At 33.4% G+C, this 27908-nt stretch overlaps 2 protein-coding genes across 3 annotated transcripts; both read right to left on the bottom strand.

Annotated features, from left to right (window-relative positions):
- Positions 1–684: 684 nt before the first annotated feature.
- Positions 685–6472, bottom strand: LOC111999511 (uncharacterized). 2 transcript variants are annotated; one of them, XM_024031640.2, is made up of 6 exons: positions 5629–6472; positions 3885–4766; positions 2785–2975; positions 2214–2420; positions 1844–1904; positions 685–1538 (listed from the first exon to the last, which is right to left on the bottom strand). In XM_024031640.2, exons 1-6 carry the CDS (start codon positions 5839–5841, stop codon positions 942–944), a joined length of 2151 nt encoding a protein of 716 aa, XP_023887408.2. In that variant the 5' UTR covers positions 5842–6472; the 3' UTR covers positions 685–941. The 2 variants fall into 2 exon arrangements, with proteins under 2 accessions (XP_023887408.2, XP_065619334.1); XM_065763262.1 differs by having other exon boundaries at positions 3885–4761; positions 5629–5709.
- Positions 6473–20913: 14441 nt separating this feature from the next.
- LOC111999480 (calcium-dependent protein kinase 21) lies at positions 20914–26949 on the bottom strand. Its single transcript, XM_024031607.2, has 8 exons — positions 25877–26949; positions 24732–24875; positions 24464–24616; positions 23629–23741; positions 23062–23229; positions 22824–22951; positions 21500–21599; positions 20914–21424 (listed from the first exon to the last, which is right to left on the bottom strand). The coding sequence occupies exons 1-8, from the start codon at positions 26670–26672 to the stop codon at positions 21350–21352; spliced, it is 1677 nt and encodes a 558-aa protein (XP_023887375.2). The 5' UTR covers positions 26673–26949; the 3' UTR covers positions 20914–21349.
- Between the last annotated feature and the right edge of the window lie 959 nt (positions 26950–27908).

Genomic DNA, 27908 nt, shown 5'->3' with positions numbered 1-27908 from the left:
TGGGTTGTGAAGAACTAATCTTCATGATTTGGCACTGGGCAGTGCATTTTTCAATATTGAAAGCATGTTTTTACATAAAATATGGCCATGAGAACTCTTAACATTTTCTAGTTAGAGTGATTTAACTTAGGGAAGTGCCATTAAGGGATAACAGGCCAATCTATTATTTGTTATCCATTCACAGTTGCTTTCTGTGGCCATGGTCGATAAGAACTGCATAAATTCAATTTTGAGGAGAGTGATGAGAAGCTTAATCCTAGTGAACTTGAGCCCTTCAGCTGCATAGAATAAACTTGAATGGTGAAAATTCTTATTTCAGGACTGTTATTTTGAAAATTCTTCCACAATATCATTAGAGTTACTAATGTGGTCCTTTAGTAATTCTGGTTTGTGTCTTCCAAGTTTGAAATTAAACTAATTTAATACATACCCTCCAATAAGCTTACTATAATTGACTCTTAGCAAACTTTGAGACTTTTATAACCCAATAAACAAGGCAAGATTTCAGCGTCAATGATTCAACAGTTACCGAGTTGTAAACCATGAAACTCATATTGTAAGCAGGACTGATCAATGACTTGTGGAGGTTTAACGTAACCAATCATGGACAGTAGTGCAGCATGCTTGAGACATATTATCAATTTATTAGTAATTGAGTAAGAGAAAAATAATAAACACATCTGATTTCTGCAAGAAAATAGGAGGCATCTCATTTCTCTTTACAATGCAACGATAAATCTGCTAGAAACCTCCAAGATATATCTTCTCTATGAACCAATGGACACAAAATTATATAAATAGAAACTTGTAAGTTACACACCTGTTGCAAAGAACAGGCCCAAAAATGTGTTACACTGCATCATTCTTACCCTAAATTATTGCTCAGTGAAGAAAATTTACATGAAACTCATCTATGTAGATGGTTCATTACTTGCACCTTTCTAATGTTCTTTTGGATCTGTACTGCTTGAACTACTGTCAGAGTCACTATCAGCTTCCTCTAAGGTCTTATCATTGTTCTGTGTGCCACCTACTGTTTTCGGTATGAAAGGATTGCTAGAGGTGTGGCTGTAATAAGGCTGTTGATGGATGGAGATGTAATTTGCAGCAGATGGAAAAGATTGGAAACCATATGTTGAAGGGAAAGGTCCTGGAGGAAATGTGTTTGGTGGAGGCCAATACATCATAGGTAGGAAAGCATTTGCAGGCTGTTGTGGGAACACATGGAATGGTGTTTGATTATGGTACGAGACATTAGTAGCAGTACCAGGAACCACTGGATTTGAAATTGGTGGGGCATCTGGTGAAGTCTGAGATTGCATGGACTGGAATGCTGCCATTGCCATTGCATGATTGTGGATGGAGGAGTAGCCCATTAACCCAAAATGAGCTGAAGTTGCAGAGCTTGAAGGTGTAGACTGTTGGACTAAGGGTCTTACCAAATTGTTAGACTTAGCATTTGAGCTTGTTTGTTTCCTTCCCCTTGATTTTGTTGAAATAGTCTTCCCAGTTAGCTGCTGAGAACCAGGGTTAGCCAGCTGAAAGAAAAAAGATCATAGCAAACTGAGAAACCATCTTTAAACAGAAACCTCAACCAGATTATTTTGAAAATACAAGAACTCAACAGAGAGCTTAGTGCTATATTAGGCATCTTTGCCATGAGAATGTTATCTGGTACCAACATCCTTTAGTGCATATATCAACAAACCATATCTAGCAGTTTTCTGATTATGCAATTCACACTGATTTTTAAGCTTTTTGCATACAACTATTGTGTCTTAAAACAACTGCCTGAAAACTCACAAAAGTAGTGAGATATGTGAATTTGGGTTTGGGGTCATACAGTATCGCTTGTCACCAGATATGGAAGAAACAGCTCCTCCCCTTCAGCATCTTCATCCGTCCTGCAATAAGAAGGAAATGCATCTAGTCAAATGGCCCTAGATGATTGGAGAGTGAAGAGTGTAGAATTTTGAGTGAAGACGATGACAAACATTTATTGGGAGGTTAAATTCACACTTTTGGCTTGATATAACTCCTCCACAGTCTTTCATTATGTGATGCTTAATACCACCCAATTTGGTCAAATGTTATGCTATATAGTTGACAATGTTTTAAAAACAACGAAAGGCATTTTATCTCAGTTATCAAATTTTAGTTTCTGCTATTCCATTCCATAAATATCATGTCCTCAGGTATGCAATGGTACAGACCTGTAATATTTTTGAAGCAAGTCCAAGTTCCGGTATTTAGTTTCTCTTTGAACCAGGTCATCAGGAAAACCAGCCATAAAAAGAAGCGTGATTCCCAAGGCCTTGAAGAAGAAGCTTCCACTGCGAATATGAACTAGCATTGCCATACGACACATCAGTGGCCCAAAAGACTTCAGTTTGTTTCTTCCCATGCGCTGCCTGACATATCTGGAACAATTCAACCCAGGGCTACATTCAGAGTGGAAGAAGTGAAACATCATGGCATCAATTGCCAATGCTAGCTAGCAAGGTAAAGTTCTTATTAACAAAATGGTCCTTAACAGGAACTTTCTACCTTGATAAAGTAAAAAATGTAATTTAATGTAGTGAATGGGGAAACAAGAAAACCATTTTGCTGATTATCAAAAAAAAAAAAAAAACCATTTTGCTGTGCATTCTTTCAAGAAATATGAAAACGAAAGTTGACACAGAAAAGAGATGAATATTAAACCCATTTATGGTTTTGCAGATCAACTATTGGAACTGTTAGCCAGAGTAAAATCAATTATTGGAAGTTTGGAATGGTACATACTCATTTTGAGGAAGATTTCTTGTTCTTCCACCGTACTTGATACACAGAAACAAGCATGATGGGCAGCTAGTATCAGAGGGTCGCATAGCCTTTTCTTCCTCAAGTATTTGAACAGGACATAACGTTGGGTTCTGCCGATTGGGATAAAAGACCTTCCTTCGGACACCGGGATTCTCATATAAAACATGCTCCTGATGATTAAATAAAATAATGGCTTTGTTGATTAACAAAGGAATGAACAAGGAAGAATTACTGGATATTCTGTGACATTCATGAATTTTAGACGGTCTTTTAGCAGGCAAGTTGGTACTGTAATATCGTGAAATCACCTCAGTGTCCTATTAAACTGGAAATTGAGATTTTATGGTAACCCAAAATGCTTTTCTTTAGCCTATTATGTAAATGCTGAGTATCAAAGAAGAACTAGACTCCCTTGAATGCAGCCAGATTCTCAATGGCACCACCTCAAATCCTATGATGATCTGCCTGGCATGGTTCAGCATATATTCTTTTCTATCCTGATGCCAAGCCAATCGAGAGGAATCTGAGGTGTGAAACACAAAAGATACATCCTAAGTTTCAAGTAACATTTGAGCTACTATGCATCAAACAACTCATAATTTATTTAATAAAGTTCAAATAAGATATTGTTCGGTTAAGATACTATACTAGAATTCTATCAACAGATTAAATTAAAGAAGCTGATTAATTCACTTGATGGACAGAAAAGGGAAAAGAAGTCAGGTGAATGATCTAGCCAAGCACTTTCTGATGATAAGACAACAATGCAGCATGATTTGGCCCAATAACTTTAGTGCAAAATATTAGGAAAAATAAAATGTCAGTACTGATTATAGTTGATATTTAAAGTAAGTAACATTCATGGCACATCTGAAGATCCTTTGACTTAAACATCTAACAACATCATGAAAAGGTAATGTTCTCTTCACATCACTTAAATTAAAAGCCACCAGTAAGAACAGTAGCAACACAAATTATATCAATATGTACTGGTATAAAGAATCATCATATCTTTCAAACTGGATCCAATTATTGAGACTTAAGAAACTAATGAAGTTTGCAAAAATCAGATTGCTTACCCCAGGGTCCTTCGGAGATATGAATGGTTCTCCCTTCCTTAAAATGCTAAAATGATTGAAGTTTAACTCGTACATATCTTCACATCCATGCCTTATACCAAGAGATGCAAAGACTATAATTTTCCTTATAGTATGAGATTGAGCATTTTTCTGAAACAGGATCTCTGACTCAATTATTCTCTTCACTTCTTTTGGACAGAAAGCCGTCTTTGGAGGTTTTTTATGCAATGATAGGCTTCCAGGTCCTGGATGGCAAACCTCTTTATCAAAAGTAAGGATCCTGGGTGGTGCTTTATATTCTCCAACATTTTTGGTTTCTTTTCTGTCAAGTTTTTTGAGTTCTTTTTCATTATAAACTGGCTTTGTATCAGGTACCAAAACAATTTCCTTTCGATTTTCATTCATTTCCCGGTTTACAACTGAAAAAGTTGGCTCACTCTGACCAACAGAGCAACTTTCCAAGCATTGCATATGTGATCCCCCATCAAAATCAACACCTCCAGGAAGATATTCTTTCAGTTCATTAACAGTTCTAGAACTCTCAGTAGCAACTCTAACTTTATGGTCACCATTAATATCATCCTCGTCACGATAATCATCATCTTCATCATCACTGTCATCTGTATCATCAAAATCTGCAGCCAAATCAGTGTCTTTAAATTTTTCAAAATGCAAAAACTGGGTATCATCCATGCTCATCCAATTGACCAAATGGTCTTCCAGATTTGCGTCTTTGGGAGGAAAACACTGAGGGTCATGTGTCTTCTGCAATGACATTTCACTTTTGTTAATATTTCCATTCTCAGTTCCATCATTAGCTGTATCTGTTTTCTGTCTTTTTAATTTCCTGAAGCTTCTCTCCGTTGCATTTGGACAACTGCCCTGAAATTGAAGATAAGAGACACCTTTAATGATATGAGTAACAGAAATTTAATGTTAGAAAGAATAACAAATCATCTAACTACTAACTAATGTAGCATTCTATGTGTCAACAAATTTTGGCTGCATGCAAACCCAAGTTACTTTATCATCCATAAGATTGATGCAAAAAAGTTTAATTAGTAAAGCAAACACCAAATACAACCCCCCCGGCCGCTCCTTTTTCAACCAACACCCTAAAAAAGGAATTAAGAAGAATGATCTGATCATCAAAATCTTTGCCATACAAGTTAAGACTCTCACGTGTACATCAAAGCGCAAAGGTGAAAGCAATTCTTTAATAGTTATCTTGCATGCTTTCTCTTTTTGAATTCAATTTAATACTCTAGAAACAGAATTATATATGGCATCCTTCCTTTAAGGATGACACTTCTTAGTGTTTCCAACTAAGATGTTCAGGGTTTGAATCCCCCTCAAAGCTTCTAAATTAAAATGAAACCTTCAATTTTATAAGAATGTAGCTGTTGGATAATCTAAAGGGCAAATACTTTGTAGAGATTTCGGGAATATCACATAATAATCAGATTGAACAGTTGATCTGTTTATATACTTACAAGTGAGACATATAATCATTCACAACTATAAACGAATACCATCTATTAATAAGACTTTCTTTCAATGAACATCTACCATTAAAAGTAAAAAAAAAAAATGAAAAGATATAAAAGAAAAAAGGCAAGTATAATGGTTTTTCTTATAATATTTATTGTATAATTAAAATTAGAAGAAAATGAAGCCTCATAGACTGATAAAAGACAAAACAAGAAACGATGCAAAAACACAAATATGAACTGGGCAATCGTACTTGCCCATCTGCAGGAAGAGAATCCTTGTTTCTTTGTATTTGAGCTTCAAGAATTGATATTCTCTCCATAAGCTCAGCATTCTTCCTTCTTTCCCTTTGTAACTCAGCAGTAATCTCAGATATAACATTGACACCTTCCCCTTTCACTTCTTGCTGTATAGCACACAATGCAGAAGCACTGACCAAGCTAGCACAGGATTGAAGCTCTACCATTGGAATATACCAAAAGCCAATTTCAAGACCTTTTGGATAGCCTCAAAACTAATAATCACAAAAAAAACAATATCTACCCACTAATCGAAATCTTCAAAAAATTCTTCCCAGCTGATAATCTTAAAAAGAAGAGAACGTATGAGAGCAAATATCAAAACTTTCATGTAGGAAAACTACTAAAATCAAAGAAAGAACTGTCATTGATGCAAAACCCATGTCATAAAAGTGATTTTCAAAAGCATTTGTACTTAAAAACTGAATAGTGGAGAATACACTGATGCATTACGATTATAAAAAGACTATTTGAGTATCAAATGAGAGCATGAAAGTGTTCCAAGAGACAAAAATAATGAGAGCTTAAAGAACTGTGTAGTTTGAAGTGTAATAAGTCAAAACTAAGCTACAGTTGAAGCAAAACATGATCAGAAACATAGAAAAGAAAAGTTCAAAAGAGAGCAAGAAGTAGAAAACGTGTGTTTGGTAATCAATGATATTCAATGATAGATGTTCTAGAGAAGGAGATGAAAGTGATTGGAAGATGAGTAGCCTTTTGGGTTTGATTATCGTCTCAGACTCACTGTTTTGTAAATGGAAAATAGAAGGTTAAGGCATGCATCACCACGTGCGCCTCTCTCTCTCTCAACCTATGGCCAAGACACCTATTCTTTATTGGGTTTTAGTGTAGACAATGTTTAAACCCGAATCTAGTATTCGAGAAGGTTGAGTTCACTAGAATTCACAAAATGTAATTTAATTAGTGAAAGAAACACTAATATTCAAATCCGAATCTTTTATTTTAAAAAATTGACTAAATGGAATCCACAAAATGCAATTCAATTGGTGAAAGAACACTAATAATCAAATCTGAATCTTTTTTATTTTAAAAAGTTAAGCTAAATAGAATCCACAAAATACAATTTAATTGGTGAAAGAAAATAGAATGCTAAAATAGTATATTTATATCCTCTAATTTTGAGGTTGTTTCTAATTTGGTCCTTAATTATGTAAACTTATAATTTACTATCTCGAATATTACAAACAACATTATTGTGATCCTTCATCAAAAAAAAAAAATTATTGTGATCCGTCCATCAATATCAATTAGAATCTTATTATGAATCTGCAAAATATGATATTGTTTTGGGGAAAATATAGACTTGTTTTTGGATGGATTACCTGTGAAAATGTAACGTTCCATAACACAAGGGGTGTATTGTCAATATCATATTTTGTCTGTCCCCAATCTGTATGAGTGTGTGTATATATATATATATATATATTGTGGAGGTTCTAATGAGGATGAAAGTTACCTCACATGACCCATATGTTTAAAAAAAAAAAAAATTATTTCATTTTAGTGTTTTCCTTTTTCATGACAATTTTCTATGTTTAAGTAATATATGATATCTATGGTACAATCCAAGTCATTGATTGCAAGTGTGAGAGTCTTAATCTAGTCGGACCTTTCATGACTTCTAGATTAATCGATACTTTTTAATATTTTCAATAAATACATTCAAGGTTTGAATACCTATCCCCTTTTCAAATGTATGAACAAAAAAAAAAATTAGTTGAACCCGCACAAAAAAATTAGTTGAAACCCCCATTGAATAAAGTATTTGGATAGAGTAAATTGATGCCAATTGCCCATGTTGTTACACAGTAATACACAGCCTCAAATTTAGTTAATTAAGTAATCATTAATTTTTTCATTGGCTATACCAACTCACAATTCTGACTAAACAATGAAATTGTCTTCTTATGTGAGTGGTGAGGCTAGTGCCCCGTTTAGGAGCATCCGAGGCAGTGGTCATTTTATAATTTACTGATGAGATGCTCAACAGGTTAAATTGTTTTAAAAAATTTAATTAACTACCATCCAACATTTGACAACAAAATCATTAGGTAAAAATGCAAAATTGGCCCTCTAATTTTCACATTTTTTTCATTTCAGTCCTCTAATTTTCAGTTTTGTCATTTTAGTGCTCTAACTTTTAATTGCTGTCAATGCAAGATTCCATTAGAACCTAGTTATGTCCTGCCATTAACATTGTTGAAACGACGCCGTTTTGCATTTTCTTTTTTAATTCGGAATTAAGAGAAAATAAGAAAAATCTGGAAAAAAAGAAAAGAAAAGAAAATATTAACGGGGAATAATGTAGTGAAGAACACCCAAATCCCTAACCATGTAAATTTGGGGATAATGCGTTAGTTTGAGAGAGAGAGAGAGAGAGAGAGAGAGAGAGAGAGAGAGAGAGAGAGAGAGAGAGAGAGAGAGAGAGAGAGAGAGAGAGAGAGAGAGAGAGAGAGAGTTGAGGGATTCTCGGTCTCAATCTTTGCAAATCGGTCTTCATCAGAGCTCCATCACCGATTTAGTCAAACCGATTCAGTCTCTCAAACCGATTCATAACTTAATCTCGAATAGTTAAACTGAATCAAACGGACTCAATTTCCTACTCAATCTCTCTCTCTCTCAGTCTGACTCAGTTTCTCTCTTAAACGGACTTAGTCTCTCTCTCTCTCTCAAACCGCCGACCAACTTAATCATTTCCCCAAATTCTCTAAGTTAGGGATTTGGGTGTGGAACGATTCCTCTGTTTTGATTTCAAGTAAGGGGTCATTGTTCCCCTAAATGTTTTCCTTTTTTTTTTTTTCTTCTTTTTTAATATTAGTTTTTTTTTTTAATTTTCTTTTAATTCCGAATTAATAAAAAAAAAAAAAAAAAAAAAAAAGCAAAACGGCGTCATTTCAGCAGTGTTAACGACAGGACATAACTGGGTTCTAACAAAATCCTGTATTAACAACAATTGAAAGTTAGAGAACTGAAATGATAAAACTGAAAGTTAGAGAACTGAATAAACCGGTCACATACTCAATAAACTAACAGTATCATATTGTGACTCTTATCTACCTATGAACTCAAGGTGATAATCTGGATGTACCATGCCATGCCAGTGTCTCTAACTAGTAACCTCATAGTATATTTGGTTTTTGAACTATGTTTGGATCATCTGGCCAATAAGTTCTTTGCGTGACCTGTATGTTAAATCACGGGGAATATGAGTTTACTTGTAGCCCATTATCTAATTTTGACTTCAACCTAAAACACAATTTTCATTCTATTTAAATAGTTTGAGGTTTAATTGTTATGAAACCTCAGGACGCTGTAACTTTTTTTTTTTGAGATAGTATCTTGGTATTCACTTATGATAATTGTTTTTTATCATCAAACGAAGACACTAATTGGTTTTTTGTTGTAGGCAGTGGATTGAATTCTAGATCTCTTATTCGACAACAAAAATTTTTACTAGTTGAACTAATTAGAACCCACTCAAAATGCTATAACCTAAACGCCGAATGCTGAATTGCAAAGATTTTTTAGATAAGGGAAACTTGGGGTATTTTATTTGAGGAAAAAAAGTTGTTAGGTTCTAAGGCTTTAGGATCTAAATGTATTAGAACTTTAATATTTAATGTTGGCAAACCATGATCAAAACTTAGAGTCTAGATTTAGGCTACTCAAAGCGTGTTTATTTGTAAAGTTGGAATCAAGTGATTGCAGAATTTATTGGACTAAATTTTCAAAGCTCGATCAATTGAAAATTAGACTCAATCGATCGAAACTCATGCAGATTGTTTTTTCTGCAGAATTTCCAACTCAGCCTAAGCCCATATGACGTGTAGGGTTTTATGTTTTACTTCAAGTATAAAAGGAAAAACCTTAGCCACATTTTAGAGGTTGTTGACATGCTGTGTGTGTGAATCTCTTGTGAAATCTAGAATTGTTTACCTTCATACACACTTAGGGTTATTAAGATCAAGATTGATGTCGAGAACTTGGTGATCTCCTCAATTGCTATTTCAAGAGCTTAAAGAAAAACACAAGTGGGAGTACTTGTGGTTGCTGTGGATCAAGGAAAAAAGTAGTTTGTGGACTTGGAGCTGTCACATGATCGTGGTAATAAGTTTTCTACTCGAGGTAATAATAGGATGTTAGTGGTCTAAGTCTTATTGTAAAACTTCAATTCTTTCATAGTGAATCTGTTTTACCTTAAGAATAGTTAGATTAAATCTTCCTCAGGTTTTTTACTGGTTTAATTTTCCTAGATTATCATATCATTATGTTCTTTATATTTTCATATTATTTACATGATATGATTTACTTGTGTTAACCTAGATTTGAATAATTTATCTAAGTAATCAATTTGCTAAATAACTAGGTTAAACAACTTGTGTTTTAAAGAGTCTAAAAACGTACAAAAGTCTTTAAATATAAAGCCCTTCATTAAGAGAAATATTCCAATTATCAATTAATTAGATGCAAAAATCAGTGACCAAGGTTTACAATTTATACCAATAATAAGTTGTACAAGGGAAAGATGGAAATTAGGAGTCTGTCTTGACTTGCGAGTCCCATAACACCATTTCCCAGATTATGTATTAAGAAAACAAGTGCACACGTGCATCTAATATGATATTTTGCTCAGTGGGGTGTACAATATATTGATAGAAAACAACCTCACGTGCAATGGTAACCTAAATGGTTGTCTCTTAACGCAGTGTGTGTCAGAGGAATATGAAGCTAAACCTTGGATTCCATCCTTCTAATTTTTAAACTAAGCCTACCCATATGGGCAACCCTTGTTTTTTCAACAAAATAGAATAAACCCATCTTAATTTAGTACCAGTGAAAGCCTAAAATACTTCTTGATTGTACCAGTGCTCAACATAATTTAAGCAAGCACTAAGCAGGTAGTCTTTCCTGTTGAGGGTTGCCCAATGAGCCTAAATCAGAGCTTTTCTTTATAAAGGAGAGAAAAAAAATGGCTGAAGAAAGCAACAAAGTCAGAGTCTTTTAGTAGTACCTGAAAAGTGTGCTGGCAAGGTAAAAGGAATCCCATAATAATGAGTACACACACAGCCTTTGATGGCTTTCTAGTTAAGATATATTAATCATTCAATTGAAACTTGGAGCTTAAGAGTTGCAAGTGGGAAGGGTGTTATATATAAATATTATGTTTGTCTTGTAGAGTGTGTTTAATAAAGATTAAAGCCTTGTGATATTTAAGTTATTATATATGTTGAATAGCTTCACATGACAGGTTGTTTATGTTTTTGGTAGCTTTGAAATGTGAAATATGTGGGAGTGAAAAGTAGAATTATTTTATTTAGTAATGACAATGGACAAGCATGTTGTTCAAGGGACAAAAGTTTTGGAGATTAGATTGTCATGGTATTTCTCCCTTGCTATTCTAATACATGGCCAATAATGTTGGGCGAAGCTATCATTTTTTGTTTGGGGGGGCCAAATTTTTGTATTAATATATTAACTTGTCAAGATAAATCATCGTACACATGCGTAAATGTACATACACAAATATAAACATTAATATTTTGATACTAGAGTAAGTATAATTTATAAATATATTGTATATAAAATTAACAATTTTCAAATATGTATATTTGTAAGATAATTTTTTTGGGGAACTTATCATTTTTTAAACTCCAATGAGTATACAAAAACTGTCTAATTTAGTAGTATTAAACATGTACAAAAAAACGAATTAGAGAAAGCAAAAATTACCTTGTCTCTATAACTACTAAACTAATTGACAAATTCTATTGGTTTTTAAGAGCATTATTGGACTAACTCAAACATTTAGAGGGCCAACTTTTATTTTTGTAGTTAAATATTTAAAGTTTTAATATTTGTACATAATATAAAATAATTTTTTAAAATTTGGGGGGGGGGCGCATCCATGCTATAGCTCCGCCCCTGGCTTTATTTTGGAAAAGATTGCTACTGAATACAGGAGAAACATCCAGAGAGAGAGAGAGTTTGTACTTGGTTCTATTTGGTCCATGTGAGATGCCTTGTGAATAGCGACCCTTCTATTGCTAGGCCTTTTGAGGCATTTATTCTTTAAAATATAGATTTTCTTTTTTTAATACTAAAAAATAAATAAATAAAAAGCAAGGGGAGGAGTAGGTAGTGAAAACCCTGTGATCGTGCTAACTCTTAGCTGTTGAGATATCAATGGTATAAGTGAGTTGGATAGACTTATAAAGCGGAGGATCTACCTGTATTCTTTCAAATGAATTCAACCATAACTTGACTTCAACCTTACTAGGTACTTCAACCTTACTAGGTGATAAAGACTAATCAATCAATCAATCAATCAATCAATCAATCAATCATCATCAAAAAAAAAAAAATATATATATATATATATATAAAAAGCAGAGACCTTATACTGAGATTCTGTCATATAGTGCTTTGTATGAGTAGTATTTCATTTAACCTTTCACCTCACTCCATCTTCTTATCAATAACTAGTTTAAGTCATAAATGCAGAAGATTAAGAGATTTGGTTCCACCCCTTTTCCAACTTCTTGAACTCTTTCACTTTTAATTTCATTAATTTCAAAATTGAAAAGTTTTATCCATTCAATGTTAGTTTTTCATGTTATAAAGCAGTATCACAAAATATTGAAGGTCAAAAGAAATGGAGAGAGAGAGAGAGAGAGAGAGAGAGAGAGATATTAGTGTCAAGAAGAGTATGAAATTGGTTTTGGTTTTAGGTGCATATGATCTAACTACTTGTGGGGTGTTTGGGGGGGGGGGGGCAGGATTCAAGTCTTCAAGAGGAAATTTCACATACATATACACTTAGATTAGGATAGAGTAGAATTTCTATCTTGTATAAAAAAATAAATAAATAAATAAACAACAATAACAACAACAACAACAACAACGACAACAACACAATTATGTCAAAGCTTGGTACAATGCTTCAACAACATTTGGGGTTTCTGAAAGGTATATTTAGGGAAGACATAGAGCCTTTATAAGTATTATTTGAATTTATTTATATTTTTGGGAAATGCTTAATCATTGTAAGTGATAGAAATACTCAAATGTATGTAAAATTAAAGTTAAGATATGGAATAGTATAATTTTATATTTCTCTGTTCAATTGTTGTTATAATTTTAATCTCCTGACATGTATATTTTAGTTTTACAAATTAAGAATTAAAAACCTTAAATCTTAGATGTTCAGCCTTCAAAAGTTCATGTATTTTCCTTTTAAAAAAATACTCCTAAAAAAATAAATAATAAGAATTTTTGTATTGAAAACGTCAAATGTGATAAGAATTTTTATATTGAAAATGTCAAATGTAAGAACCAATATATATATATATATATACACACACTTGATAAAAAAAAAAAAAAAAATCAATATGCATGTAGTGGAATTTTTGAGGTCTAATTAATTATGGTTACTTATATATGGATATATTGTATAGTGACATATAATACATAATTGAAATTAATTTTTCAAATATTATAACACATATGAGTATTATAAAATAACTAATAACAAACACGTGCATCACGTGGGACATCCGCTAGTATTTCTCAAAGGGATAACCCAATTGTTGATGCCATGTTTATGTTTATGTTTGTCAAGTTTTTATACACATATTGTATTCAAAACATATGGTTCTTAATTATTTACATTTGTAATCCTTTAGGTCTTTTAAAATTGTATATGAAAAGAAATCTTGATATGCTAAAATTGATTAAGCATCTTACAAAAAAAGATAATAACAAAACATTTAGATATTGAAATATAAAAATTAATTAAGCACAAATATGGTTCATATGTATGTTAATTTTTTTCTTTAGCACATGTTTTGAGTGTTTGGATTCTAAACAAATTTTAGTATTTGAATGTCATATTTCCATGGCTGCTTCATTAATAATGCACAAATATTTTTGTTGAATTTTTTTTTTTCATTAAATTTTTTTTTTCTTTTGGCAGAACCAATTTGTATTGGGTTTAGAATGTGGAAGTCATATTCAAACTCACTCATAGCAACCACAATGGAAATTTTTTATAAATTTTGCTATATATAGTAGGCTAAACTGCTGAGAGACTTACAATTACTTCACAGGTGCTATTGTATCATTCGCTGAATGTACTTACAATAGTTCACAAGAGCTATTTGTATCATTCGTTAGGCTTATAAAAATTGTTAAGTTTGATTTTAATATGTCTCTAATTATGAATTTTAAAATTAAATAAATTAAAATTTTATTCACTAGGAGATTATTTAATTAATATAGGTTAGTACTTATTAAATTACATATTTTCTTAGACTTGAAAAAATGTTGTGATTGTTGAACAATTGAGTACATACTTGATGGAGCATTCATATGTGAATATGTTGGGGGATTTGCTCTGGTACTTGTAAGAATTAAAGTAAAACTAAATGAGGTCGAATATTTAAAAGAATTGAAACTTGTTTGAGAGGTTAGTTGTCTTTCACATTTACAGTATAAAATTGTTTTATATATTAATAACATAAGAAAAATTGAGTGTAAACACTTTAAAGATTTTATATATTGTTGTTAGAAATTTTAATATAATTTCATGTTTATATTTGAATAAAAAATAACGTATGTTTATAAGTTGAAAATTTTCAATGTTTATGAAACTTTTGTTTAAAACCTAAATTAAAAAATTGTTTTAATTTTCTACATTTGTACCCCTTTAAGATTTTGGAAAATGTATATGAAAAAAAAAAAAAAAAAAAAAAAAAAAAAAAAAAAAAAAAAAAAAAACCTAGAATTCTTATGGCAAGTTTGAAAGATAAAATAAAAATGCCAACATAAATTCACATATTAGAAAAATGAAAAGCCTTAATTTGAGCATACACATCTCAATGCCAAAGATGATCTAATTTTATCTTTAATATGTGCTTCCTTTATTTGGTACTTTCATTAATCATGTTTTGGGAGTTCGTTAATATATTGTTTTTGGTATTCTAAGCACTAGATAATTGATTTTAATATAACTCTTGTGCAGGAATTTAAAAATTAACTAAGTCTAAAATGCATTTAGTAAGAGACTTTATACTAAGCTAAAAATTAACCAAGTCTAAAATGCTAACAATTAGTATATACATATTTCAAGTATTTTATATCTAAAAAATGGCTAAGTTATTGAACACTTGAAGATATATCCAAACAAGCTTTGTGTGAATATGTTTGAAAATCAATGGAACACTTTTAGTTCTTGTGATTACCTTCAAACCACAACTCACGAAAATATTAAAAGAAAAGGTTATAGACTTCAAACACTACATGAAACGTCCCAAAGGAGTCTTTGTGTGCGAATACATTTAAAGAATTGATGAAACAATTTATATTTTATGGCTAGGAAACTAATAATCGGATGAACCAACATCACCTACTCGACTCCTCATCAAATTACATGTATGTTTTCATTAGTATAATAAAAAAAATCACATAGGAATTGAAAGTTCACTTGGTGTATATAAAACTAGTGAATGTTTAGACCCCAATTTCAAAATAACCCACACAAGCAGGGGTGGAGCCACATAGTGGCTTGGGGGGGCCGTGGCCCCTGCAAAAAAAAAAATAATAATAATAATTTCCCATTAGACTATGAAGAAAAATAATTGGGCCCCCTAACATGAGATAGCCGGCCCCCTACCCATTTCTCACCCATTCTCCCAGCCTCAATCAAAAATTAAGGAACACCCTCAAATTTATTAAAAAAAAAAAAAAATTATATGTTCTACTTTCAAGCCCAAAAAAAAAAAATTGAACTAAAATCTGAAAAAAAAAATAATAATAATAATAATAATAATTTTGTAACAAAGCCAGCCCACTCCCGGCAAGCCAACAGTAGCAAACCCATGGATTCTCACCCAATTAAAAAAAATAGTATAAGCAAATCAGAAATCAAACCATGGTCACGTCGTTGCAGAGAAAACCAATCCCCAATACAGCTATACAGAGCAAAATCAAACCAAACCCATTACCCAATACTGCAATATAGAGGTGTTTATTAAAAAAAAAAAAAAAATACAGAGCAAACCAAACCCAGAACAAACCAAACCCACGGTGAGACGGTCACGTCGCTTGCAGGCGCAGTTTGCTCCGTCGCTCGTCGTCCTTGTCTAGTCGTCATCGCTCATTGCTTGCCCCTCGTCGTAGATCGCAGATCGGTCTCGGCTGCTTCAGTGCTTAACCTCAAGGTATTTCTCTCTCTTTTTCTCTCTCTCTTTATCTCACTAAAATGAAAAATATGAATGTCTGATGTCTCTCTCTCTCTTTATTCTAGTCTAATTGTCTAAGTTTTCTAACTTAGTAACTCTCTCTCTCTCTCTTTTGAACTATAAGACTCTGATTGGCTAGCTGAATCTTCACTATCTTTTTTTTTTTTTTTTGATAACCAATCTTTACTCTTTAACTTTATTTTGCTTTTTGCCTATTTTTTGGCTTTATCTTATCCATTGCTATTGGTCAGTGTGTGTTGGTGTTGGCGTTGGCGAGATATTGATTGTCTTTTAGTGTAATGTGTATTATGATTGTGAAATTTTCTGATTGGCAGGTTGTGATTAGGGGACGGCTTGTGCTTGTTTGTTGAGTGGGGTGGGAGTAGATGGGCTGATGGGCACATGGGGTCGGGTAGTAAATAATAATTAAAGCAGTGTAATGTGTTGCACATTACACTGCTTTAATTATTATACTGTACATGAGATGTATAATGTTTGGCTCTTTTAGTGTAATGTGCACAAGGGACTAAACAATATAACAAATTAAAGCAATATAATTAATGACAAACAAATTAAAGCAATATAGTTTATTGTTATGCTAAACAACAATAATTAAAGCAGAATAATTAACCAATACATTATAAAAGATAGGGGTGTCCACGGGTCGGGCGGGTCGGGTTTGTGCCCAACCCGCAAACCGACCCGTAGACGATCGGGTTGCAGATTCTCAACCCGCAACCGACCCGTTAAGAGGGTCGGTTTTCGCAGGTCGGTTCATCGGTGGGTGCCATCGGTTTCAGGTAAGGCCGAAACCCGACGGAAAACACAAAAAACAGCCAAAATCGGCGAGATCTCGCCCGATCCGGCCAAGTTCCGATGAAGATTTCATCATGTCTGACTATTTTTCTCTCAAATCGTGCCGGAAATCTCTGGATCTGCAGTATCTATGCCGGATCTACCTGTTTTGGTCGCCGAAATCTGCCAAATCAAGCTGAAAACTCGTCGGAATCGCTGGAAAAATCGCCAGAATTTGGTGTCTTCGGGCGGGTCGGGTTTCACGGGTTTTGAACGATGGGACTCGAAACCGACCCGCCGGTCGTCGGGTTTTGGAGATCGGGACCCGCGGCCGACTGCCGGAGCTGTCGGATCGGGTGAACGCCGGTCGGGTACGGGCAGGTTGGGCGGGTTGGGCGTAATTTCTAATTAAAATTTTATTTTTTTAAATTTTTTTCAGGTTAATTTTTGAGTCATATTTTTAAAGTTAAAAGAATTATGAGCAGACAAAAAACAATTGATGCATTCTTTAAGAAAAAAGATGTTAGCAATTCAGAAATTAGGACACCTGCGGCTGTAGAAACAAATGTTAATACTTCAATGCCTGATAAACATCCCTTTAAATGTCCAAAACTTCAATTTGAAGAGATAGATCGTGATCTAGGATCACGTAAACAAATATGTGAATTTCCTATCAACAAACAAGATGAAATCTGACGAGCTTATCTCAAAGAAAGTCCATATCAACCTAAAAATATAGACTATTCATATAATGATGATACTCAAATTGCCAAACCACGTAAATACTGTCTTGTATGTGTGATTGTTTTCCTTTTGGTGTTTTGTTTTCTCTATTTTTTTGTTTCTCACAAGTTTGGAATTTCGGTTGAATTCCCAACATGCTCAAGTATATGATGATATATGAAAGTTGATAATTTTGTATCTAATAGACTTAAGAATTATATTTAGTATATCTCTGTTACAACCCGGCCCCCCCAAGTATTTATTCCTGGCTACGCCCCTGCACACAAGCTTATACTCAAACAATATATGTGCAGAATGATAACTACAAGCAATACCCAAATAAACAAACTACTCTAAACTATAATTAATCACAACACAGTAGCAATTAAAAGGCAAGAGTAAGGGTTAGAGAGATGCAAACACAAAGATAACATCGGCACATGTTATTCGAAGAAGAAACTGAAGAACTCGGCAAAAAATCTCCAAGCGGTAAAATGATCCACTAAAGAATAAAGTTGGGATACATGAAGAGCATAAACCTTCCAAACCTAATCTACCTAATGCACCTAAGCCCTCCAAGCTTCTTGCTCCAACAAGGTTAAGCCTAACTGTGTCTTCTTTAACTTTCCGGATCCTGCAATAAGCCTATTGCATCAACTAAATAAATTGGTCATCTCTGAACTGCTTCCCAAGCACCAAATTACCTCCTCAATGATATAAGTATGGTGAGATAAGGATTTGGCTAATAAACCTTTCAAGGGTATGTCAATGGAAAGGGTGAAAGTAGAGGAATTTGGAGAATCAAATGTCTAAGACTATGGATGAGTTAATCTTGTTTTTCTTTAAGGTTTCTCTCTCAAAATTTTCTCTATAAACTCTCAACATTTCATGGTTATAATGGTATTTATAGTAGGGTACGTGAGGAATGTAAAAAGACATTTTTCTGCAAAATAGGGTGTTCTGGTGACTCACTTGCTACTGGGATGAGTTGCAAGTTTGAGTCACAAAATAACTGCCATGTCAGACTATTCTTTTTTGTCCTGTAGTGCTCCAGCTATTGTAGCCCTTTAGCTTCCTGCATGCTTCACATGTGTGGCATTTTGACGAGTCGCCAGTCGCGAGTCACTCGCGAGATCTAGTCGCAAAAACCTCTCTGAATGCTCCCTCACACTCTCTCACACACAATCCTTACATGATTCTCACCTAAATACAAGGTATCTAAGTACTGAAATACAAGTAAATTTGGTACGGAATAAAACCAACACATAGTTGAATAAATTCAACCTTACAAGAATAACCCTTTGGGTTATAGATTACATCCACTTAGGATAACGGACAATATTACTTTTTCCTAAAAGAAAAAAAAGGAAATAAAGTAAAATTACAGTATATGCATTCTCTAGAAAAGACTTCAAAGTCTTCAACGTTGATTATCTCGAAAACATATGGTGATTTGTGAGGTTATCAATATGTTGATTACCAAGCAAGTTACATGCAACTCACTATGGCAAATAGGAGATATCCTATAATTTTTTTCTCGAACTTATTTCCAATGTACTTTAACAACACTTTGCTACTATGTAGAGCATAAATTTCACCCGAGCTACTTGGCTAGCTTTATTAGATACCAAAAAATCTAAAATAAAAACTAGGCCAAATATATACTACAATCCTTGTCATGCCATATGTAGCTACTCTCACTCACTAAAGTGGAGGGAATTGTAAGACGGGCAGTATTTCAATTTAAACATTTATTTTTATTTTTATTTCCTTCAATCCAAAACATTAAAAAGATGAACTTGGAAAGAAAAGCTTGATTACAGACTTATAGTTGTTCTAAGTAGGCTGTCATGACTAAGAGCCTTGTAATTTAGTAAGTAGATTGTCATGACTAAGAGCCTTATAATTAAGTAACATTACTCATTTCTTTCAAGTAAGAAACTTGGTTTAGAATCTCCTCTCTTACTAAGTAATGAGTTGAGCGAGCTTGATAGAGCTCTGATACAATTTTAGCCAGCTAGTAAGACATAACAACATAAAGACATAGGCCCACTCTTAAGCCTAGTTAAAAAAAAGTAACTTTTTTTTGGATAAGAGATCGAGTTGTAATTGAGAGAGAAAACAAACGACTGGTAGTTTTCAGTTTGTTTCCAAACCTTCCACGTCTCAGTGTTCAAAGGCGTGTAGTTTTTCAAGTAGAGGTCATTTGTAGCAAATAGATAACCCCTAGTTTTCTTCTTTTTTCAATCCTATTTATCATAAGATGACTAGAGCAATTGTCTGATAGTGGTTGTCTTTTTCCAACAGGAGTTATAACAATACAAATAACGGGGGTTATATGATTTTTGGAAGAAGTAGATATAAAACATATAGCTCAGACATTTTTGAGAAAAAGAGACCATCAAAAGTCAACACGCAAGAAATTCAGGAAGTAAAAAAGAAATACTAATAGAAATCATCAAAGCTAACATCGAAATCATGTGAAAATTGGTGACCTAAAGGGGAAGTAGCAACAATAAAAAATCGCCACCTTCAATAACAATATACACGACTTTTTAGGCCCTCATATAATCAGTTTTTTTTCTATTTATATTAATTTTTCTTCAATTTATAACATTTAAATTAAAATTCTGAATAAGTTCTTATATATTTTGGGATGTCTTTTAAAGATTAGGATTTAATTTTGTAATTTTCTCAAATTTTCATTTTTGTTGCAGTAATTTTTCATATTTTCCACCCTAATTTCGTGTCTAATGCGAATTGGGATATTCAAGTGTTTCCTTAGCTAGTTAGCTATCTTAGGAATGCAGTTAGTTGCCCTAGGATTTTTTTATCTATCTGAGAGCATTGTAGCTTTCAAGAAAATTCAAGTTTTAGTTGAATAAAATTTCAGAGTTTTCTCCTTTGTTTTTCTGGTGGATTACAGAGCTCTCATTGTGGATTCAAGGGTTATTTTCATGAGATAGTTTTGTTTCTTGTGGCTTTCCACCGGCATCAGAAGCATTACAATAACCTTAACCCGACCAGGGTCATAACAGTATATCAGTCCATAGGCACCATGGAAACCAACTTCATGCCCCCAATGATTTCAAACTCAAGACGTTAATCCCAACCCGAACAAACCACATGGGAGTAACTTTTTGTCACTAGACCACGTACTAGTAATAAAGTAGCTGTGCATTTTTGCTCTTACCATTGTGCCAATCGTATTACAAGAACTTGATCAGTGATCCATTGTGCGAATGATTAATAACAATGGCCCAAGAGTATAAAAATACAAATTTAAACTCCAAGAGAGTGACATACTCATCAGACAGAAAGAAAAAAAGAAGGGGAGTGGAAAACTAGTATACAAACAGGAATCAGCACCCAAACCTCCTGCTTGGCCAAGTCTACAACCGCGTGAAATTTATCATCTTCTAATAAAAAGATAATTTAATAAGAAAGCAGAAGACAATCATGTTAAAGTGGAAAACAATATAAAATATTAGAATTTGGAAAAGGGTCAAACCTGAAACTAAATATGCACAAAAACTAGAACTACACTTCCTCTGAAGCCATCTAATCTATAGCCTCAGAATGTTCAATAATATACCAAAAGATCATAGAAGAAAACCAACTCAAAAGTGGTCTACCAAATATATATGTGTAAGATTTCCTCTAAATCATGCTGACATCAAGCTTCCGTTTGGTAATGCGCTATCAAAATACATTTTTCGGAGTACCATTTTTTTTTTTTTCAACTTTACTGTTTTTAAGCTACAGATTTTCCAAATAAAACCCCATTTCAAAAATGGGAAACATAAGTTGTATCAAACGGGCACCAAGTCATTCAAGAAGAGCTCACTTGAACGGTAACAACCTCTGCTTGAAAAACTTTGAACTCCCACTTGTGGAACTAATATAGTTTGGCTGGCTGTGGCATTCCACTTCTCATCATCGTGGAAAACTCCTCGTAGTTGATCCTCCCATCCTATTGGAGCAGAGAACATCAGTACCAATAATCTTTAAATGAGAGTTCTAGATGCTTAAATTAAAAACAACTTACATTATCTGTATCCACCTCAGAAATAATTTCTTTGATGCTTGCTTCATCACCCATTCCGTACTCCTTCATAGCCGCCTCTAACTCATCTCTCGTAATATACCTATTTACAGTCAAGAATTGCATCACCTTGAGTCTCCTAATCTTTAAGATTTTTAACTTATAAAAAAAATACTTTATAAATTAATTGACCTAGGCAATTTGAAATACTGAGTAAACAGGCCTCACAGTTCAGCAGATTTGGTGGACCGACGGTGGTTCACTAGATTTAGTGAACCAATTTTACCTCACAGATATCTTTAATTCAAAAAATACTTTACAACTTAATAGACCTAGGCAATTTGAAATATTAAGTAAACAGGCCTCACAGTTCAGCAGATTTGGTGGACCTATGGTGGTTCACTAGATTTGGTGAACCAATGTTACCTCACAGATATCATTAATTCAAAAAATACTTTATAACTTTATTGACCTAGGCAATTTGAAATATTTAGTAAACAGGCCTCACAGATCAGCAGATTTGGTGGACCGACAGTGGTTCACTAGATTTGGTGAACCAATGTTACCTCACAGATATCATTAATTCAAAAAATACTTTATATAACTTTATTGACCTAGGCAATTTGAAATATTTAGCAAACAGGCCTCACAGTTCAGCAGATTTGGTGGACCGACAGTGGTTCACTAGATTTGGTGAACCAATGTTACCTCACAGATATCATTAATTCAAAAAATACTTAAGAACTTAATTGAACTAGGCATTTTGAAATATTGAGAAAACAGGCGTCACAGTTCAGCAAATTTGATGACCAATGGTGGTTCACTAGATTTGGTTAACCAATGTTACCTCACAGATATCATTAATTCGAAAAATACTTTACAACTTAATTGACCTAGGCAATTTGAAATATTGAGCAAACAGGCCTCACAGTTCAGTAGATCCAGTGGACCAATGGTGGTTCACTAGATTTGGTGAACCAATGTTACCTCACAGATATCATTAATTCAAAACAGAAAAAGTGTAACGATCATGCATGCAACTCAAATATTTCTACCTCAACACGTCAGTAAATAATATAGAAGAAGATGAATAAGAAGACAAAACAGATATAACCCCATATAACAAAGTCATTCAAGTTTATTATCATAAATTAAATGACAACTCTTAGTCAATGCCAAAATATAAATAAACTTTAAAAAAAGTTTATTAAGGTTCTGCATGTAAAATCAAGAAGTTGAAAATTGATAAAAAGCAAGAAATTCAGTAAAAGATCAATAATGCTTCAACATTATGGATAATATTAACAAAGGAAGATTGTGAACTCACCCACTGCTATCCTTATCAAAATACTGAAATGCTTTGTATAGGTGATCATCTCTTTCTAGTCTGTGTCTATGCATTGTAGCAGAGATAAATTCGATGTAGTCAATCGTTCCATCTCCATCTACATCAGCCTGAAATCCCAGACATAAAGAAAGAACCAGCCTGCCAGTTGAGTATGACATGGAAGGTATATAATCAACTATCAACAGATATAGTCCATATGGGGTCCACAGTTACTTACAGCTTCCATGAGTTGCTTGACTTCAACCTCTGACAGTCGTGAACCCATCCGAGCCAAACCTGTCTTCAGTTCTTCATAAGTGATTGTACCACTGTTGTCAGTGTCCATGTTTGTGAACATTGCTTTAAGACCTTTAATTTCTTCTTCAGATAGACTTTGTGCTATGACCTAGGGAATTTTGAGGCTATTAGAATACAATGAAAGCAAAAAGACCATCTAGAACCATGACACTAAAAGAGGGAAAATTTCTTGGTATCTGGGCAATTATCAAAAATTGGATCTTTCTAGTGCAGCGGAATAATGCAGGAAGGGCCATATCTTTTGCAAGGTAATCCCATCCAATTAATAAACAGTATTTATTATTAATACTTGCTGGGTTTCATTTCTTGAACAGTAAGATTATTCAACCGAGGCAATTTCATATTTTGTATATGAGAATCACCAAATTAGACACTCCAATCACCTCTCTAAGAGTAATTGATAACCATTATATAATATTCGAGGGCAACTTAGAACAATTTTTATCATTTGACAATAGGATCTTGTGAGCACAATTTGATAATTTACCTTTAGTGCCAGTTTCTTGAGCTTATTCATTGCCCTAAATTGCTTCATTCTCAAGAGCACTGCACCATCTATTGGCTTGTCTGATGCTTGCCCACCTTTAATCCATGGATGCTCTAAGCATACAGAATACCAAAATTTTAGTCAGAAGCATTACAACAAAAGCTAGGTGTATTATGAGCAATGCAACTAGATGACATGAATTCATATTATTTGATAAATTGATGAGTAAAAACCACAACCAAAACCTTTAATCCATGGAAGCTCTAAGCATACAGAATACCAAAATTTTAGTCAGAAGCACAGGAGCATTACAACAAAAGCTAGGTGTATTATGAGCAATGCAACTAGATGACATGAATTCATATTATTTGATTAATTGATGAGTAAAAACCACAACCACAACCTGAAACCGGAAATTAAGTTTTATCTTATGTTGTTTCCCTTACATTGGTTTCTGTTTAACAACTGAAAATTTGAGACAATATTTGATTTCTTATGTGGAAGAAATTCAACAGGGAGGACCAGTGGCATTGCGCAGCTTTTCTTTCTTTCTTTCTTTCTTTCTTTTTTGAATAAGTAGCAGCAAATTGATGCCCATTTTCTAACTAAACCCTTTATTACAAGAAAAAGTCATTTTTATGTTATAATATAGCCGGTAAATGAAAAAGATTTTATTTGATGGACATAAAACACAATTTAAATAGTCTACTTAAAACTCATCCTTGAAGGGAATTGAACAACCATGACAAAATATCTCTAGATTACAATACAATGACTTAAGCTTTTCCTTGATTTAACTTTTGATTGCCAATAAGAAAAAAGGGGGATTTAATACCAAGAACTTGTGCGGCAGTGATTCGCTTTTTTGGGTCCTTTGTCAGCATCTTCCTGATTAGATCTTTTGCACTCTCTGAAATCAACGGCCATGGTTCACTTTTAAAGTCAAGTTCTCCTCGCAGTACGGCATCAAATATTCCCTTTTCATTTTCTGCAACATAATTTGAGCTATGTATCTTACTCCACATTGTTAATTTGAGGGACTATATATATAATATATTCCAGAACATATAACATCCAAGAAAAGATTGTTGAGTTTTTGTTACCTGCCCAAAATGGAGGTACACCACTAAGAAGAATGTACAAGATAACTCCAGCACTCCAAATATCTATTTCCTTTCCATAATTACGCTGCAATACTTCAGGAGCAACATAATAAGCACTGCCTACTATATCATGATACACCTTTCCTGAGATGAGTTTGAATAAAATAAAGGTCAAATGCCAGTGTACAATTTCTTTGCTATGATTGAACAATAAGGTGGAGGAAACATCAAGACAAGTCCAATTGATCAAGAACAACAGATGCCATAGATATCACAATGAACCGACAACTTTATAAGCAGAGTTAGTATTCAGTTACAAACTGCACTTTGGGGCCACATAGACATAGAATCAATTCTCTCTGTTAGCATGACATCTTTACCAATTACTCAAATGCTATTCTGTCATATGATACGTGTTTTAACACTTTTTACTTATTAAAAGGCATCTTGAAATCAAATTACAACTTTCCCACAAAAGTAACATGCAGCAAGAAGTTAAAAGTAACATAATTGAATACTATAGAGCATAAGCACAGTAAAAGGGTCAATCACATTGGCCTCACAGTTTATATGAAGGACAAAATTTAGCTACAAAATCGATTGTAACCTTAGCCTAAAAACTCACTCAATATTTTTTTATTGAAGGTAAATTTTGACAAATTCACCGTTGAATTGCATCTTCTTCTTATATCCTCCATGTTTGCAAAATTTCAAGAAAATTAAAGATCAATAGCTATGTCATCAATAAAATTTTAAATTGCAAGTTTTTGTAATTTAAAATTATGCATAAAATATAAGATTATAGATTATATAGTAAATGATATCTAATTGACTCAAAAATTGACATGTGCATTAAAAGCGTAAAGATAATGCAATTCAACGGTTAGATTTTCAAAATATACAGTTATATTTATTTTATTAAGTGAGTTTGTAGGCTAAAACTACAACTAATTTTGTATCAAAATTTTGTACCCAAACAAATTGCTTAAGAATTGAATTTCTCACTGACTACATAGTACATACCATTAACTAGCCTAGATGGTGAATCAAGTGACAAACCAATACATTCAAACACTAAATTCAAAAACTAGAACAGTGTTAAAGGAACCAAAAAAAAAAAGTATGAAACAGGATAAAGAAATCACCTTCCTCAATGAAGACAGACAACCCGAAATCGGTTGCTTTCAACATAGCCCCTTCATCCTTAGTAGACAGCAAGAAATTCTCAGGCTTAAGATCACGATGCATCACACCCATGAAATGGCAAACATTGACCACATTAACAATGGCCCTACAAATACCTGAGGCAGCCTTCTCAGAATACTGGCCTTGTGCTATTATCCTATCAAAAAGCTCACCCCCAGCACAAAGCTCCATCACAAGGTGCACGGAGTACCTATCCTCATAAGCACCCCTGAATTCCACAATGTTTGACTGACCAGACATGTGCTGCATAATCTGAACCTCTCTCTTCATATCATCCCTGTCGCTCTTGGACACAAGCTTACGTTTCAGAATGGATTTGCAGGCATAAGTGCGACCAGTTGAGTTCTCAGTGCACAGATATGTGATGCCAAATTGACCTCTACCCAGTTCTTTTCCAAGTGTATAGTACTCTTTAATGTCAACAAAGGGCCTGCCTAGAATGGAGTCTGGTTTCTGCATAGCTATTATGTTTTTGGGTGCAGGTTTTGCTGGACTAGGACTTGGTGGCTGTGGCTGTGGCTTCATCTGATGATATGATTGCTGTTGCTGTTGCTGTTGCTGTTGTTGTTGGTGGTGGTGGTGGTGGTGCCTAGGTTGTGTGGTTTGAGTTTGAGGGGCTGAGACTTTATTTTGAGACACAAAAACTGGTTGGGCTAGGTAATTTTGGATATTTGATCCATACCCATTGATTACATCTGGGTTTGGAGACTTTCTCTTGCTAGAACAGCAACCCATTATTTCTGATCTATTATAGATAATACTGATATAGCACTAAAGTTCAAAACTTTATGAAAAATCCAACTTTGGGTGATGGGATTCCAAAGCAATGAGTGTAGGGAATGGATGAACAAGGCCAAGGAATTAAAGGAAGATACAGATCAAAGTATTGGGTCCATGTAAAGATAGAAACTTTTGTCTATTTATAAAAAGCAAATAAAGATACTTTGCGGAAATTTAGTCAGAGCAACAGTTTCGCTAAATTGCCTTATATACTGACCGAAATGAAAGCTGAATTCTTTTGCTCAAAAAATGAAGAAGAAAGAGAAAATGAAAGCTGAATCTCAGATAATAAAGTAAGGGTATATTCCGAATGAACAAAATTCCTCTTCAAATTTTTCCAACTTCTCGTATATTATTTTTTATGAATTTTAAAAATCTAACAGTTAAATTTTATGGTTTTTATGTTTTTAATATGCATATCAAATTTCATTCAAATCAGATATTATTTACTATTTGATAATTAACTTATTTTTTATATACAATTTTAGATTACAAAAACTTAAAATTATAACACTTATTTAATAACATAGCACTTGATCTTTGATTTTCTTAAAATTTTATAAGCATTAAAGATATAATAAAAATATATAATTTAATGTCAAAATTTATATTCAATATAAATATATACAATGAATTTATAGAGTTTTATTCCAAACTAGCTTAGAGTGAAAAATGAATTATGTCAAATAGCACACTTTTTTTTTGAGAAGCTAAAATGAGGGTCTTTATAGTCATATTATACCCCGAGTAAAGAGCTAGTGGCTTCGGTCAGGGAGTTTGTAGTCGGTACCCGTTTTGTACCCTCTATGTGAGAGTCACTTCACATTTTGTGAGTATACCTTATCACTAAGTTTACTACTAACAAAAATTTGTGTATAATAAAACTTAAACCTAAATATGTTGCACGAAACGTCCGAGCCTTACCCTCGTTGACACACTTGTTGCTTGTTGTTTCTAGCATTTTCTAATTTCTCGAGACTTGAGTACTTTGTGAGCTGTGTCAGAATAAAAATGAGCGAAGATTTTGGGTAATCAAAGAAGAACGTGTCAAACTAATCTACAAAATTGTCACCTTTCTTTTAAGACTTAAATCAATTGTCTTTTCTTTTCTCTTTTTGTCTTTTTTAAAAAAAAATTATTTTGCAAAATTAGTTCAAGAAATAAATTTAAAAAAAAAAAGTAATTATCTTC

The sequence above is a fragment of the Quercus suber genome, unplaced genomic scaffold (genome assembly GCF_002906115.3).
Source record: "Quercus suber isolate HL8 unplaced genomic scaffold, Cork oak 2.0 scaffold_500, whole genome shotgun sequence".
NCBI classification, from domain to species: Eukaryota; Viridiplantae; Streptophyta; class Magnoliopsida; order Fagales; family Fagaceae; genus Quercus; species Quercus suber.
This window is presented reverse-complemented; position numbering and strand designations above follow the sequence as displayed.

Bases quoted from the DNA above. Each gene is read 5' to 3' on its own strand.
- LOC111999511 (XM_024031640.2), bottom strand. From the start codon at position 5,841: ATGGTAGAGCTTCAATCCTGTGCTAGCTTGGTCAGTGCTTCTGCATTG. The intron at 1,905-2,213 runs GTCTGTACCATT...TTCTTATTGCAG, and splicing joins TTGCTTCAAAAATATTACAG to GACGGATGAAGATGCTGAAG. The intron at 1,539-1,843 runs GTATGACCCCAA...TTTTTCTTTCAG, and splicing joins ATCTGGTGACAAGCGATACT to CTGGCTAACCCTGGTTCTCA.
- LOC111999480 (XM_024031607.2), bottom strand. From the start codon at position 26,672: ATGGGTTGCTGTTCTAGCAAGAGAAAGTCTCCAAACCCAGATGTAATC. The intron at 24,617-24,731 runs GTAACAAAAACT...ATTATGTTGCAG, and splicing joins TGTACCTCCATTTTGGGCAG to AAAATGAAAAGGGAATATTT. The intron at 22,952-23,061 runs GTAAGTAACTGT...CTGGGATTTCAG, and splicing joins TCAAGCAACTCATGGAAGCT to GCTGATGTAGATGGAGATGG.